Source organism: Elephas maximus, chromosome 4 (genome assembly GCF_024166365.1).
Source record: "Elephas maximus indicus isolate mEleMax1 chromosome 4, mEleMax1 primary haplotype, whole genome shotgun sequence".
NCBI classification, from domain to species: domain Eukaryota; kingdom Metazoa; phylum Chordata; class Mammalia; order Proboscidea; family Elephantidae; genus Elephas; species Elephas maximus.
Window position 1 is genome coordinate 106,690,554 of NC_064822.1, and position 17,407 is coordinate 106,707,960.

Here is a 17,407-nt window from a genome sequence, read left to right on the forward strand (position 1 = left end):
AACACTTTTGCTCATCCAAAGACTTCACCAAGGGTAAAAAGACTACCTACAGATGGAAAAAGTTTTTAGCTATGACATTTCTGATCAGCGCCTGATCTCTAAAATCTACGTGATACTGCAAAAACTCAACTGCAAAAAGACAAATAACCCAATTAAAAAATGGGCAAAAGATATGAATAGACACTTCACTAAAGAAGACATTCAGGTAGCTAACAGATATATGAGGAAATGTTCACGATCATTAGCCATTAGAGAAATGCAGATCAAAACTACAATGAGATTTCATCTCACTCCAACAAGGCTGGCATTAATCCAAAAAACACAAAATAATAAATGTTGGAGAGGCTGTAGAAACACTAGAACACTTATACACTGCTGATGGGAATGTCAAATGGTACAACCACTTTGGAAATTGATTTGGCGCTTCCTTAAAAAGTTAGAAATAGAACTACCATACGATTCAAAAATCCCACTCCTTGGAATATATCCTAGAGAAATAAGAGCCTTTACACGAACAGATATATGCACACCCATGTTTGCTGCAGCATTGTTTACAATAGCAAAAACATGGAAGCAACCAAGGTGCCCATCAACAGATAAATGGATAAATAAATTATGGTATATTCACACAATGGAATACAACACATTGATAAAGAACAGTGAGGAATCCGTGAAACATTTCATAACATGGAGGAACCTGGAAGGCATTACGCTGAGTGAAATTAGTCAGTTGCAAAAGGACAAATATTATATAAGACCACTATTATAAGAACTTGAGAAATAGTTTAAACTGAGAAGAAAACATTCTTTCGTGGTTGTAAGAGGGGGAAGGGAGGGAGGATGGGAGAGGAGTATTCACTAATTAGATAGTAGATAAGAACTACTTTAGGTGAAGGGAAAGACAGCACACAATACAGGGGAGGTCAGCACAGTTGGACTAAACCAAAAGCAGTTCCCTGAATAAACTGAATGCTTCGAAGGCCAGCGTGGCAGGGGCAGGGGTCTGGGGACCATGGTTTCAGGGGACATCTAAGTTGACTGGCACAATAAAATCTATTAAGAAAACATTCTGCATCCCGCTTTGAAGAGTGGCGTCTAGGGTCTTAAATGTGAGCAAGCAGCCATCTAAGATGCATCAATTGGTCTCAATCCACCTGGATCAAAGGAGAATGAAGAACGCCAACGACACAAGGTGATTAAGAGCCGAAGAGACAGAAAGGGCCACGTGAACCAAAGACTACATCATCCTGAGACCAGAAGAACTAGATGGTGACTGGCTACAACTGATGACTGCCCTGACAGGGAACACAACAGAGAACTCCTGAGGGAGCAGGAGAGCAGTGGGATGCAGACCCCAAATTCTCATAAGATCAGACATTATGGTCTGACTGAGACTGGAAGGACCCTGGTGGTCATGGCCCCCAGACCTTCTGTTGTCCCAGGACAGGAACCATTCCTGAAGCCAACTCTTCAGGCATGGATTGGACTGGAGAATGGGTTGGAGAGGGATGCTGGTGAGGAGTGAGCTTTCTGGATTAGGTGGACACTTGAGACTATGTTGGCATCTCCTGCCTGGAGGGGAGATGAGAGGGTGGAGGGGGTTAGAAGCTGGCGAAAAGGACACGAAAAGAGAGAGTGGAGGGAGAGAGCAGGCTGTCTTATTAGGAAGAGAGTGATTGGGAGTGTGTAGCAAGGTGTATATGGGTTTTTGTGTGAGACTGACTTGATTTATAAACTTTCACTTAAGGCACAATAAAAATTTTAAAAAATGAGAATTTCAAATTCTTTTTGAAAGAAAACAAAGGGAACCATGAAAATTTGATCTCAAAAATACATATTTGAATAATAAAAGCTGATAAACTATCTTGTATAATTTCCACAAATGAAATTCTTAATTTTTTTTTTTTTTTTGCTCATTAGATATTATATGGCCTGAAAAGCAGATCAGTCATCAAAACTACCATGTCCAACTGTGCAGCCGGTACACTGCCCAAAACTAGGGGGCACTATTCCACCACAGTCAGTAAAATGTACCTTCTATTACGCCTTATAAAAGCCATCTCCATTCCGGTGTTTTAGAATCTCAACTCTCTTGGTTACAAAAGTTTTTTTCCTTATGCTCTTTCTCTTTCCTCGAAGGAAATGAAGTATGTGGGAGTAGGGGATGGAGAGTGGAGGACTTCATGGGGTGACATTTTATTTCTCTGACCTGTCTGTCCTCCCCTGAAATGTCCCCGGCCAAATAATCCCAGCATCTTTGTTCTTTCCTGACAGATGTGACTCGCATAGTCTCAGGTTCTCACCTGTCTGGAAGTCAAGAAACTTGGCTCTACCACCAGCTAGCAAGTTATTCCTCTTCTCTGGCTTCAGTTTCCTCATCTATAAATGGAGGGTAAGGCCATTTCCAGCCCTAAACTGTATGATTTTATCACTCCTACTCTCTGAATCCTTGCCAAATTCTTGGCATTGCCATAAAGAGTGAGTCAGTCCTCCCCACCCTTATGCAAACCTTCCCGGTCCTCAGTTAAGGAACCACTTACTCTGGAAGCTGGTCCTAGGTGCTCAGGTATACAAAGCTAGGTCCTAAGAGAATGGGGTGCTGAGGATGCAGGAGATGGCCCCTGTCCTGGGGGACTTCCCTACTTGCTACAGAAAACTAGACTCAGAGAAACACAGATACTTAGCAAAACAAGTGTAAATTAAAGGACCAAATCTTGAGCAGTGCCAAAAGTGCTTGATATAATGGAGGTCTAGAAGGGAAAGATGAAGCTAGATTGTTAGGTTTGATTTTAAAGGCAAAAAATTGGAAACAGCTGACATTATCAGAAATAAGAGATTAAATCACTTGCCCTCTCGATCAAATCCTATTTCCTCTCAGTAAAATGAAGGAGTTGGACTAAATCAGTGGCTGCCAAATACTGCTCTCAGACTAGCTACCACATCATAATTACCTAGGAAACATAATATAAAACCCAGATTCCCTAGTCAAGGATCACCTGTGGTTTTTAATATCACAAGAGAAGGAAGCAACCAGACATTATGTGCCTCCTGGTGGAAGAACTTAACATTACCTATAAATTTTTCTTGCCAAAACAAACAAAAACAAAAACCTGAATCTTATCAAGCCGCTAGATCTAACCATCAATTTACCGAAAATATAGGAGAAAAGAACATGTTAAATAATACCACAGGAATGCATCAGCAAAATTTGTTGTTGTTAGGTGCCATCAAGTCGGTTCTGACTCATAGTGACCCCGTATACAACAGAAATACTGCCCAGTCCTGCGCCATCCTTAACAATCGTTGTTATGCTTGAGCCCATTGTTGCAGCCACTGTGTCAAGCCACCTCGTTGAGGGTTTTCCTCTTTTCCGCTGACCCTGTGCTTTCCCAAGCATGATGTCCTTCTCCAAGGGCTGATACCTCCTGACAACATGTCCAAAGTATGTAAAGTGCAGTCACGCCATCCTCACTTCTAAGGAGCATTCTGATTGTTCTTCTTCCAAGATAGATTTGTTCGTTCTTTTGATAGTCCATGGTATATTCAATATTCTTCACCAACACCACAATTCAAAGGCATCAATTCTTCTTTGGTCTTCCTTATTCTTTGTCCAGCTTTCACATGCATATGATGCGATTTAAAATACCATGGCTTGGGTCAGGCGCACCTTAGTCTTCAAGGTGACATCTTTGCTTTTCAACACTTTAAAGAGGTCCTTTGCAGCAGACTGGCCCAATGCAATGCGTCTTTTGATTTCTTGACTGCTGCTTCCATGGGTGTTGACTGTGGATCCAAATAAAATGAAATCCTTGACAACTTCAATCTTTTCTCCATTTTTCATGCTGTTGCTCATTGGTCCAGTTGTGAGGATTTTTGTTTTCTTTATGTTGAGGTGTAATTCATATTGAAGGCTGTGGTCTTTGATCTTCATCAGTAAGTGCTTCAAGTCCTCTTCACTTTCAGCAACCAAGGTTGTGTCATCTGCATAATGCAGGTTGTTAATGAGTCTTCTTTCAATCCTGATGCCCCGTTCTTCTTCACATAGTCCAGTTTCTCAGGTTATTTGCTCAGCATACAGATTGAATAGGTATGGTGAAAGGATATAATCCTGAAGCATGCTTTTCCTGACTTTAAACCACTCACTATCCCCTTGTTCTGTCCAACAACTGCCTCTTGATCTAAGTATAGGTTCCTCATAAGCACAATTAAGTGTTCTGGAATTCCCATTCTTCGCAATGTTATTCATAATTTGTTATGATCCACACAGTCAAATGCCTTTGCATAGTCAATAAAACACAGGTAGACATCCTTCTGATATTCTCTACTTCTAGCCAGGATCCATCTGACATCAGCAACGATATCGCTGGTTCCACATCCTCTTCTGAATCCATCCTGAATTTCTGGCAGTTCCCTATTGATATACTGCTGCATCCACTTTTAAATGATCTTCAGCAAAACTTTGCTTGTGTGTGATATTAATGATATTGTTTGGTAATCTCCATGTTCAGTTGGATCACCTTTCTTGGGAATAGGCACAAATATGGATTTCTTCCAGTCAGTTGGCCAGGAAGCTGTTTTCCATATTTCTTGGCATAGATGAGTGAGTACCTCCAGTGCTGCATCCATTTGTTGAAACATCTCAGTTGATATTCCACCAATTCCTGGAGCCTCGTTTTTTGCCAATGACTTCAGTGCAGCTGGGACTTCTTCCTTTAGTACCGTGGGTTCCTGATCATATGCTACCTCTTAAAATGGCTGAACTTCGACTAATTCTTTTTGGTATAACAACTCTGTGTATTCCTTCCATCTTCTTTTGATGCTTCCTGAATCATTCAGACTGTAGGAAAGTCTGTAGGACAAACAACCTGGAATCATCAAGTAAGCTGTACAAAGGGGACGAGTAGAAACTGATAAATTAAGAGACTTAATCTTAAATCTCTAAAAGACTGAAACATGGCAACAAGTTGAAAGGTAGGGCTCTTATTAGGGGTCTGATTTTTAAAAAATAAACTGAAAAGTAAATCATATACAATCAGGGAAATCTGAACATTTTATAATATTGATGAATTATTGCTAATTTTTAAAGACATCACTAAAACTTACATTTTAGCAGAATATTTAATAACCTGAAAAGGTTTGTACAGGTAGTCCCCAGCTTATGATGTATTTGAGTTAGGACGAACCGCACTTATGACCGTCTGTTTTGTTTTGGGTTTTTTTAAATACATTTTAACGCTAGTGATATGTTCTACAAACAGTGTTGCAGCATGTAATTTGCCCATGTTATCATTCTCAGATGTTCACTTGCAGATGTCCAAAGATTGGATTTATAAAGATACTGATAACAAAACACAGTAATAAGGAAAACCAAAAAAAAAAAAAAAATTCTACTTATGTGAGAACTGACTCATGACGGAGTTGTCAGAACAGAACCCCGCTGGAGTCGGGGGCTACGTGTATTACACTGTTAAGTAAAAAATGCAAGTTGCAAAACCATATGCACGGAATCATGTCACTTTGGTAACCCTCATATACATATTTACCATGGATATGTTTAGATACCACACATATACTTAACCAAGTAATTGTGACAATATGAAGCAAAAATGGTTGTAGGTTGGGAGGGTATGAAATTATTATTTTTGAAGTTCATTTTCTTCTTTTCTCCTTATGTACTTACTGGTTTGCTGCAATGAGTAATATTTTATAGAAAAACTTTCTTTTGAGGTGTGATAATGGTACTGTGGCTACATTTTTTTAAAAGTCCTTATCACTTAGAGATTCCTAATAAATTTTTTATAGATAAAATGGTATGATATCTGGAATTTGCTTCATAATAATCAAGGATGGGGGAAGTGGATGGGGACATAGAAGAAATAAGACTGCCAATAAATTATTGAAGCTGAGTGATAGGTACATGTGGATTCGTTATTCAAGTCTCTCTACCTTTATAAAGAACTTTTCCATTTAAAAAAATGCTTGAAAGTACACACTCTCAGGCTATACTCCCAGAGATCTTGTATTTTTAAATATTTCCTAAATGATTCTGATACACAGTTAACTACTGAACTACATGATAGATATCCTCTTTTTTTTTTCCCTATATAATTCAATTAACTGGGTTTTATTTATGCAAATAACTTCCTTTTATTATAAAGAGGGGACAGCAATCTCCAGGGCTGATTTGAGGATTAAATGAAATACTGTGCATAATGCCTGCCTGGCACATGACAGATGGAAGGTCACATATAACACAGGAGGTCACGCCTCTAAGCCACCCACTTCTTAACTCATATTATCTACATAAAATTACTCATCATATCTCGTTGAGATGGAAGGAACAGTAAGAATTGCAAATTTGGTGGCCGGATGACAAGTGAAAGATAGAGGTGTTATATTAGAACAAATGGCTCAGGTAGGGTAGCTGTGGTGGACAGAGAGGCAACAAGGAAAACATAGGGCTGGTGAGATAAAAGGAGCCCTAGGGAGGGAGAGAAGTACCCTGGGGAAATGAATAAGCTAAAAACTAAGGTAGCAGGAACTCACTTTGATTTTTTCTACAAACCTGGTGATACCACTGTATCTTAGAAGTCCTGAGGGTAACCACTAAAAGAGAAACATGCAATCTGTCCCCCAGAATGCCAGGGTGAGCAGAAACCTGAAAGATAAGCTTCTCTGGGGAAGGATAAGCAGTGGGTCACTGTGTCCCTTACCCCTGGGGGGAAGATGGGTTGGAGAGATATTTGCTGGTTACAGACCTGCTGTTCTTTTACCACTTAGCCTTCATGTCTTCTTTATTCCTCCACGCTTTTCTTCCCCACCCTCCAGATTACCTGTTGCTGGTAGAAGTTGCTGGCACTTTGTTCAAACCGTTCATCTTTGGTTTCTACAGTTTTCCCCAACTTCTGCAGTACCTGGGGAAGTAAGTCAGAAAGACCTAAAGATTATAGTCAATTCTCTCTTAGGTGTTGGCCTCCTATGACCCTGGCTTCTCTCAGATGTGAATAAAGTGTTGTACTCATATCAGTCCAACAGAATTAGGAATGTAATGCCTTGCTGAAAAAACAATCGTATTTTTCTCAAACTGGGGTACCCAAGGGGAACCGATCAACAGCAATGGGAAGAGGGAGGAGGAGTATGTGGCAGTGTGCTGCGGGTGTATAAAACCCCAGAATAAATAAGGTAATCTTCCTAGAATGGCATTGTTATTTTAAAGGGTTTTTTTTTGGCGGGGCGGGGGGGGGTCATATTAAAACAAGGATTAATGAGAAGAACGCAAACACGCATGGCTTTTAAAGATAAAACATGAGACTTGACGTTTTTCACTTGAGAGACCCTCTTTTAGCCATAGCCTCAGACTTCTCTGGGTAGATGGTAATGAGGTTAGAGAGGTGGACAGGCAACTCTTCTCTTGTGAGGGACCCTTGTGGAAAACTTTGAGAAGCTCTGATAAAATGCATTTGAAACTTAGGTAGAAATGAATGCTATCCATGTCTATCTCCTCTCCACTGGGAAACCTGGGAGTCAATCATCACACTGGCGTCAGTGCTAATGCAAAGGACACAGAGAGGAAAAAGACCCAGTCCCTGTGCTTATGTAGCTTACTCTCATGGGGAGACTCGCTTATAAACAGCTAGTTACATGTGGTAAGGAGCCCTGGTGGTGCAATGGTTAAGCATTCAGCTGCTAACTGAAAGGTCAGAGGTTCTGTGAGAGAAAAAACCTGATGATCTGCTCCTGTAAAGATTAAGCCTCTTAGGTCCTGACTCACAGTGACCCTACAGGACAGAGTACAATTGCCTCATAGGGCTTCCAGGGCTATAAATCTTTACAGAAGATTTCTCCTGCATAGTCGCTGGTGGGTTTGAACCACTGACCTTTCGGTTAGCAGCTGAGCACTTTAACCACTGTGCCACCAGGGCTCCTTGGGAAACCCTAAGGGGCAGTTCTACTCTGTCCTATAGGGTTACTATGAGTCAGAATTGACTGACGGCACACAACAACAACAGTTACATGTGGTAAGGGAGTCCTGACACTTCTACCTGTAGCCCCCATCTTGGAAGGAAAAACCACCATTCTCTCAGGCCCAAGTTATAATTTCAATAAACCAAACCAAACCCATTGCCGAGGAGTCGATTCCAACTACCCCATAGGTTTCCAGGGCTGTAATCTTTACGGAAGCAGACTGCTACATCTTTCTCCCCCAGAGTGGCTGGTGGGTTTGAACTGCTGACCTTTTGGTTAGCAGCTAGGTACTCAACTGCTCCACCAAGGCTCCTCATAATCTCAATAGACACCCTTAATACGTTTCCCTCACTCCTTTCATCAAATCCCTCACCAATTCTGTCAATCCCACCTCACGTTATCTATCTCTGAAACCATTCCATGCTCTTCTAGTCTCACTGCCAAAGCCTTAATAAGGGCCCTCAATTTCTTACCTGGCCTGCTGCAATAGGCCTATAGACTCTTCAGCTTCCAATCCCTCCATCCACACCCCAGTCACAGTTACACTTAACACAACGCAAATCTAACTGATTCACGTCACTGCTTAAAATCTACTGGTTCTCATTCCCGAAGACAACTCATCAGACATGAAAGGGACTGGACAGTGGCTAGGAGAGAGATGCTGATGAAGAGTGAGCTAATTATATCAGGTGGACACTTGAGACTGTGTTGGCATCTCCTGTCTGGAGGGGGGATGGGAGGATAGAGAGAGTTGGAAGCTGGCAAAATTGTCACGAAAGGAGAGACTGGAAGGGCTGACTCATTAGGGGGAGAGCAAGTGGGAGTACAGAGTGAGGTGTATATAAACTTATATGTGACAGTCTGACTTGATTTGTAAACGTTCACTTGAAGCTCAATAAAAGTTAATAAAAAAAAAATCTACTGGTTCTCCATTCATCTGCTCAACAAAACTTTATTAAATGCCCATTATGTATCTCCCTGGCTAGTTAAAGTTTAAATGCTAGCATGCACACAGGTCTGAAAGATCTAACTTCTTGCTAAGCTTCAGCTCTCATTATTCCTCCTCCCTACTCCCTCCTCAATACTTTTTCAGTTTCCCGAATATGTTGTTTGTCGTCGATGTTGTTTCCTTTTCCTGGAATGCTATTCCCCCCACCTTGTGTCAGGCAAATATCCATAAAAATTCAGTTCATAACAGATATCTTTCATGATACTTAACTACATCTCTTTTAAGTGCTTGGAAACTCCTGTACTTTGTATACACTTCTATTATGGTTTTATCATTTGTATTTATCTGTCCATGTCTCCTAAACTGTGAGCTCCTTAAGGTTTGGGTACTTGCTTTACTCATCTAGGTTATTCAGGATTCAGGCACATGGATACTTAATAATTGTAAAAGGAAGGAAAGTAAGACTGACACAGGAGGGGACAAATAGGCTGGACCTTGAAATAAGATTTTGCTAGACTGAAATAAGAGTATAAAGGTGAGGACAGAAAGGATTCCAGGCAAGGACAATAGCTTCAGCAAAGTCGTGGGAGTATGAAATTTTATCGGAGCTTCATGAGCTTGTTCAGCTTGGTTGGTTTAGGGAGTGTGATGGGGAGTGGTAGGGAAAAAGCTAAAAAGGGAGGCAGGTGTCTGTCTTAGTTATCTAGTGCTGCTATATAAGAAACACCACAAACAGATGGCTTTAACAAACAGAAATTTATTCTCTCACAGTCTAGGAGGCTAGAAGTCTGAATTTAGGGCGCTGGCTCCTGGAGAAGGCTTTCTCTCTCTGTCAGCTCTAGTGGGAGGTCTTCGTCATCAATTTTCTCTTGGTCTGGGGGTTTCTCAGGGCAGGGACCTTGGGTCCAAAGGACATGCTCTGCTCCTGGCTCTTCTTTCTTGGTGGTATGAGGTCCCTTTTGTCTCTGCTGGCTTTTCTCTTTTATATCTCAAAAGACACTGGCTCTTTACCATAACTTCCTCTAATCCTGCCTCATTAACATCTTAGAGGTTAGGATTACAACACATAGAATAATTACATCAGCTCACAAAATAGAAGACAACCTCACAACACTGGGAATCACAGCTTAGCCAAATTGACACACATTTCAGGGGGACACAATTCAACCCGTAACAAAGTCTCATTGTGAAAGGCTTTAAATCACATGTACGAGTGCCCAGGCTTAGGGAATGATGACGAGTCTGGGTAGAGACCCTGATTCAAGTGTCTCCATTTTTACTTGCGGGGTCAGTGTCTCTTACTTTCGGAGTTCTCACTACAGTAGTGAAGATCAAGGGCTCTAGAGTCAGACAGATACAGGCTCTAATCTTGGTCTTTCCACTTATTGACTATAAGCCTTTGGGTAAGTCACTTAAACTCCTGAGCCTCAGTTTACATTCCCTATTAAGATAATATTTATCTCCTGGAGCTATTGGGAGGATTAAATGATATTATCTATGTAACCTTCTTTCACAGAGCCTGCCTTACAGTAAGCACTCAATACGTATCCACTATCATATGTAGTTCCATCCCCTTACCAGTAAATGCCTGTCTTTATTTCCTTTTGGTTTAGCCATATGGGTTCATCTATGTCTGTCTCTATCTCCATCTCACTACTGTGGGCCCTGGGTATGCAGTCCTGGGCCATCCTCCCTGGCTCCACCCTCTTCCCCCAACAAAACACTGTCTTCTACCAGAAAGTTGCAAAACCACCTAGTGGTAGATGCAGCTCTCACTTCCTTCCTGCTACACCTCCCTTCCTTTGCCTGGGGCATAGTTCTTCCTTGGTGGAGGGACTATGATAGAGAAGTGTAAACTCAGTCTAGGGTTAGTGCTGGACACCCCAGGGCAGACCAATGTCCCGAATCCCCAAAAGGCTCAACGTTAAAATCGTAGAGGCCATGGGAGGTACGTGCTGAGGGAACTTTCTCATCTTAGCCTCAGAAAGTGAAAAGGTGAGTATTATCACCCCAGAAACATATCCCAGAGCCTGGGCCTAAAGTCATCTGTTGCTGCAGGCAACAGGACTCTGTGTCAGGGCACTTACATTATGTTGTAGGTGTTCTTCCTCAACTAGAGTTCTTTGAAGCAAGAAGGTGTACGGAGGCTCCACAGATGTTTGTTGTAGGAATGAATAAATTCTCCTTTTTAGATCACTTCCTAATGGAAGTTCACAGAATGCTAATTCCTAAAGTCCTACCCTAAGAATTCTGCCCCAATTTGCCTGGCCTGGCAGCTGAGAAAATTAGAATACACACATTTAGAGAGTTAGAGTGAAAGCAAACATGGCAAAATGTTAACAAGGGGTGAATCCAAGAGGAAGAATATTCCAACGTTCACTGACCTTAACATTTTTCTGTAGATTTGAAATCTTTCAAAATAAAAAGTTAGGGTTGGAGATAAAGCTTTAAAAAAAAATCACTGTATATATATTTGGTGGTTAAAGTTCCTCACCATGGCCCTTCCCATAATTATTTATTACATTTTAGTTTATATCCTTAATTGGGATCATTTGAATAGAGTCTGGGTATTAGATGATACTATGAAATTTTGTTAAAATTTTTTCTTAGGTGTGACAGTAGAGTTGTGGTTATGTAAGAAATCCCTATTTTTAAAATACATGCTAAAGTAGGATGTCACAATGTTACAATTTACTATCAAATGGCTCAAACCCCCCCTCAAAACAAAAAATCAAACCTATTGCCATCGAGTCAGTTCCAACTCATAGCAACCCTATAGGACAGAGTAGGGGTGCCCCATAGGGTTTCCAAGGAGCGGCTGGTAGATTTGAACTGCGGACCTTTCGGTTACCAACGGAGCTCTTAACCACTGCGCAACCAGCGCTCCTGTATGTACACATATACATACATAGATAATAAAAGGAGCTCGGGTGGTATAAGCTGTTTGCGACTGGCTGCTAACCTAAAGGTTGGCAGTTTGAAACCACCCAGCAACTCCACAGAAGAAAAGGCCTTGCAACCTGCTTCCATTTAAGATTGCTGTTGTGTGCCACTGAGTTGATTCCAACTCATAGTGACCCCATAGGACACAGCAGAACTGACTGATAGGGTTTTCTAGGCTGTAATCTTTACAGGAGATTCCCAGGTCTTTTCTTCCTCGAAGCCACTGGTGCTTTCAAACCCGCCAACATTTTGGATAACAGCTGAATGCTTAACCATTGCACCACCAGGGCTCCTTCCGTTAAGACTACAATCAAGGAAATAGGACAGGGAACAGAGGGGCCCCCAAATTTGCAATTCACATAAACAAATTAAAGTAACAAAGTAACAGGAAATGGGCCAGGGTGCAGAAACAAAGCCATTCCCCAGAACAATGGGGCAGGGTATCAGAAAACAGCCCAGAAACTTCCTAAAAATTGTCTTTCAGAAGCAGCCAGATGAAACCAGCCCCAGGGACATGCACAGAACAGCCACCTGTGACCGCTGTGTGACCTTCCACCAGGGGCAGTGAGGGGCTGCTGCCTCAGCTGGGAAATCAAACTCAGGGAAGAGGCGACTGCACAGGTGCAACATCCCATAGTAAGTCCTGCTATGGATCCGAGAAGCCTCCGGGACAGGACCCGTCTTAAAGCCATCTTAAAAAGCTTCTGTGTGCGCACCTTAGTTAACCTACCTCTGCCCAAAACGGGCCACTTGCTGGAAAACCCTGCCTATGCCTCTGAATAAACAGGAACCTCCCTCCCCACCCCCAAAACCATTAAAAACCCATGCAAATCCTTTGTTCTGGAAGATGGGGGAAGCGTTTCCTAGGCCCTCCTGGTCTGCGCTTGTAAGCCTAAAAATAAAGCTTGAAAAAAAAAAAAAAATTTTTTTTTTTTTTTTTTGCTGGTGTGGAAAATTCTCTGTGCCTTACCTGCTCATTCTTGAGCAGTGAGAGGCAAGAACCTTATTTAATTAAAGGCGTAGAGAAGCCAGTAACAAAATACTATGGAGCAGTTCTACTCTGTCACACATGGGGTCACCATGAGTCAGGACTGACTCAATGGCAGCAAACAATAACAATGACAACATATACATAATAGAGATATGAAGCAAATTTGGCAAAATGTTAACTATTATTTAGTCCATATGTAGAGCACATAGATATTTTATATAGTGTTTTTCCAACTTTTCTATGTACTGAAATTGTCATTTTATTATTTTTAATTATTATTAAGTTAGTGAGGGGTGGGGGAAAAAGTTTGCCGGGGAAGAGGAGAAGGAATAGTGTTCCAAGCAGAGGGAACAGCATGTGTAAAGGCTTAAAGACAAAATTAGGTTAACAAATCAAGAATAAGTGATTCTGCCTGGCATCTGAGGCTCTTAATGTAGCCTTTTTATGGATTGAATAGTGTCCTCAAAAAAATGTGTGTCAACTTGGTTAGGCCATGATTCCCGGTATTGTATGGCTGTCCACCATTCTGTGATCTGATGTGATTATCCCGTGTGGTGAATCCTAACCTCTATGATGTTAATGAGGCAGGATTAGAGGCAGTTACGTTAATGCGGCAGGACACAATCTACAGGATTAGGTCCTATCTTGAGTCAACATTTTTTGAGATATAAAAGAGAGAATCCAGCAAAGAGGAGAGGAAGCTCATGCCACCAAGAAAGAAGTGCAAGGAGTGAAGCACGTCCTTTGGACCCAGGATCCCTGCCATGAGAAGCTCCTAGACCAGGTGAAGATTGATGACAACGACCTTCCCCTAGAATTGACAGAGAAAGCCTTCCCCAGGGCTGGCGCCCTGAATTCAGACTTCCGGCCTCCTAGGCTGTGAGAGAATAAATTTCTGTTTGTTAAAGCCACCCACTTGTGGTATTTCTGTTACAGCAGCACTAGATAACAAAGAAAGCCCCTAATACAGTTTTTCTAGTTTTTTCTCCCACCACTCCCTATGCTCCAGCTTAGCCACATTTCCCATTATTCTACCTAAAAGAGACTCCCAGACTCCATACTTTGTTTATGCTGGCATTCCTCAGCGGAATGCTCTCCCCACTATTGCCTAAGGAACTCCTAATCATCCACAATTTCTATCTCAAATCAGCCTCCACTATAAAGCCTGTCTTGATTCTCCCCAATCAGATGTAACCTTCTGTCCTCTGAATTCCCACAGAGGCTTGCATATCTCTCACGTTACTTATTTTTTAAAACTAGATTGTAAGCTTCTGGCAGGCAAGACTGCCTTACTCATCTCTAAATTCTCTCCCAGTACCTTGGACAAATATGTTTTTCTGTAAATATTTGTTGAACTGAACCCTCTGGCACACAAGATGTGTAAAAGTCAACAGAGGAAGTAAGACCAACAAAGGAATGGTAAACAATGCCCTTTCTTAGGGCAGATCTAAGAGGTATACCACAGAGAAATCATAGATGGTGAAAGCAATTGTTTGAAATGTGAAGATGTATCATACTGCAAAAACACAATAAAGCCAGCCTGAATTCAGTCTCATGTTGAGTTTGGGTGGGGACTGGAAAATAGAGCAAGGAGAAGAATGTTGCATCCCCATTGTGTTTAACAGTGTGAAGTTCCACCAGACCTTCTCTTGAAGAGTTTCAGAAGAGGAGGCCTCGACAAAAGGTGTTTCCACTCCTAGCTCTGCTCCTTGTTGGACAGAATCAGCAGGAAGTGGGGAGGGGCAGATGTCAGAGTGGCTTATCAGGCAAGCTTAAAGGAAGCAGCCTAAGGATTGGATTCAAAGGCAGGACACCTGGGTTTCAGTCATAGATCTGCCACTTACCAATCTCTTGAGCACTGTTTCCTCATTTCTAAAATTGGGATACTAAAAACTTCCTTCATGCTTTATGAAGATAAAGAAAGATATATCGCTAGAATGTGCACTCCATAAAAGGAGGGGCCATGTCTTTTTTGTTACGTTCCGGTGCCTGGTTCATACTATGCCCTCGATAATGGACACATCTAACTATTTGACACATTAGCTATTACAGTTATTACTCAGAAGATTAAATCCAACTAATTATAGACAAATGGCAGTTTCCCAGGAAGTCCTTTCTTTTTAACTTTCTTCCTCTTTATCCTGTTCCCAATAACTTCCCAACACTCAATGACTATGGTTCCAGGATGGCTGAGTTGAGCTCCCTCCTCAGAACCCAGGCCATTCCTACCCTACCACTACCTCTAGGGTGCCAGGTAGACCACTTTAAGTTCAACGTCTGCCTGTCCCTGGGCCTGAGTCTAAGCTCAGGATAGTCTCTTGATTTCTGCATCAGCCTAGGGGCTCCCCAGAGTCTCTTCTCTCTCTACCTATTCAGAGTTTAGGCCAAGAATACAAAGCTACCTGGGTAGCTGGTTCTTCCATTGGGAGGTTTTTGACTCTGAGGCTCAAGGAGTCCTTCTCACTTTACCATTAGACCAGTTCCTATTTACCACTTTTGAGTCTCCAAGTAACCAAACAAACATCAACCATCTCATTTTACAGATGCGGGACCGGAGCATTTTCCTCAGAGCAGGGAAATGATTTACATAAGGCTTCTGAGTCAGTGTTCAGAAAAGGAAAGAAACGCCAAAGCAAGGGCATGGTATTGATGATAGGCTGGATGAAGATAAGAGGTAAAACGGGATAAAATCTGTGTCCTTCAAAAATTACTATTATCCACGAGGGTTGTTGTTATTCCAGCCCACAGCATAGCCTTCTCCTCTTATTTAAAACCCCCTTCCCCCTCCCAGGCCATTGCTTGTAGGGCAATCAGTTTTGTAATTCAACTGTTTTGGGTGAGGCTGAAAGCATGGTCAAGGTGAAGTTAAGGGAAGGTGAAGTAACAAAATATGGCTACACAAAATCATTCTTTTTCTTCCCTTTTCTCACATGATTGCAGCTTCCTCAGATAAAGTATACAGAGTACCTCCCCCTTCCACTGAAAGCCTCCTAAAGACAGGGCCTAAATCTACATTCCATCAGTTTTCTGCTGACGATCCCACTTAGGAGTGCTGGCTGCCCTTAATCCTTCCAAGGACCCAAGCCATGGCTCCACCTTTAGAAGATGATAGGAATATCTCAATTCTCAAGCATGTGCAGTTCATACAAATGTTTCTAAAATAAGGCCATGAACCTTCAGAAAACCAAATACTCTATATCAGGTCCTTCTTGTCCCTCCCTCCCCCTTTTTCTCCTGATATGTGTGTCTTCCCATTCCATCTCCTCTAACCCAGTGTTGGTAGGTGGAAAGCAAGAGATCTGAGAAGCAAATACTCTGGACAGGCAGAAAGAAGAATGCCATTAAAATGTTTCAAGAAGTGTCCATACAATCTACATAAGCAGGCACGTTACTGACCACAACCTACCAAAATGCTAATGTTGGAGTAAGGCCACCCAGGGCTAGCCAAGGGCACAATCTAAAAAGAGATTCTCCTTCATCATCCTGGGTGGTGTACTCTCCAAAGCAACAGGTACCCTAAAGGAAGCAGATATGGGCTACTGGTTACATTAGCTTAAACAACACCCAGAGGCCAGACAGGGTTAGGTACAGAGAGAATTATGTAGAGTCATTCCAGAGTTCTCACTGGGCTTCCAATCCAAGTAACTGGTGGTACTCACCAGCATCACAACGTCACAGCTAGTCTTTGGTGTTTTATGACTTTGGGAAAGTTACTCTCTTTGAACCTTGAGTTTCACCATCTGTAAAATACCAACCTCGCTGGATTGCTAGTCTGCTACATACATCCTTCACCTTTTCTAGGTCAGAGTCCTCAAGCCCAGCCTGAGAGAGCTCTTTAAGGTTCCTGAGAGATCGCTGTCTCCTCTGATTCTCAAATCCTTGCTCAAGACTGGGTGGTTTTCTTCTGTTCTCTCTCAAATCCGCCCGTTTAGATGGAAACCCCTTCCGCTCTCCCGTTTCCCGGAGAAGTTTCCCGGAGAAGTCGGAGGCTGTCTTCTCTAGGCCTGGGCTCCCGGGGCTCCTAAAGGCCCTAAACGCCCCGCCCACCGGTCTGGCCTCGGCAGAGACAAGCAGGACCCGAGATGATCACCTACCTTCTCCTGGGCCCTGCTGAACTTCTTCTGCACCTGCTTGGCGAAGAGGCCGGCAGCACCGCCGGCCTTGCCCTCAGCCATCCTCCGGCTTCCTCAGCGTCCTCGACTCCCTCGGGGCCGCCTGCCCGACGCAACTCCTGTGGTTTTCTGGAGGCCCCTGAGGAGGAAGTGCGGGCTCCCGGCATGCCTTGCATCCTGGGGGCGGGCCTCCCACTTCCCGCCCAGCTGCTCCTGTGCTCACCCGGCGTGCGTGCGTCCCTCCCCGAGACCCTAAGACCACCCCAAGGATTACCCCGAGGATCACCTGAGGCCCAGTGCAGGCAGCCGTGTGCACACTGCGGCCACCCTGAGACCTGCCCCACGGTCCACCTCGAGGCCCACTCCGAGTCCAGCGCCGCGGCGCACCCTGAGGCCTTCTCCTTGGCCCACTGCTGAGACCGCCCCGTGGCCCATCCACGCTCCAAC

General features: G+C 42.9%; 1 protein-coding gene across 5 annotated transcripts in view; it reads right to left on the reverse strand.

Moving 5' to 3' along the window:
* Positions 1-17,099, reverse strand: part of BIN2 (bridging integrator 2) — a 35,854-nt gene extending 18,755 nt beyond the window's left edge. For all 5 annotated transcript variants that reach the window (XM_049883132.1, XM_049883130.1, XM_049883133.1 and 2 more), the window contains exons 1-2: positions 16,943-17,099; positions 6,834-6,914 (exon numbers count right to left, since the gene is read on the reverse strand). In XM_049883132.1, coding sequence (XP_049739089.1) covers positions 6,834-6,914; positions 16,943-17,023 — 162 coding nt within the window. In that variant the 5' untranslated portion in view covers positions 17,024-17,099. The remainder of the gene's footprint in view (positions 1-6,833; positions 6,915-16,942) is intronic.
* Between the last annotated feature and the right edge of the window lie 308 nt (positions 17,100-17,407).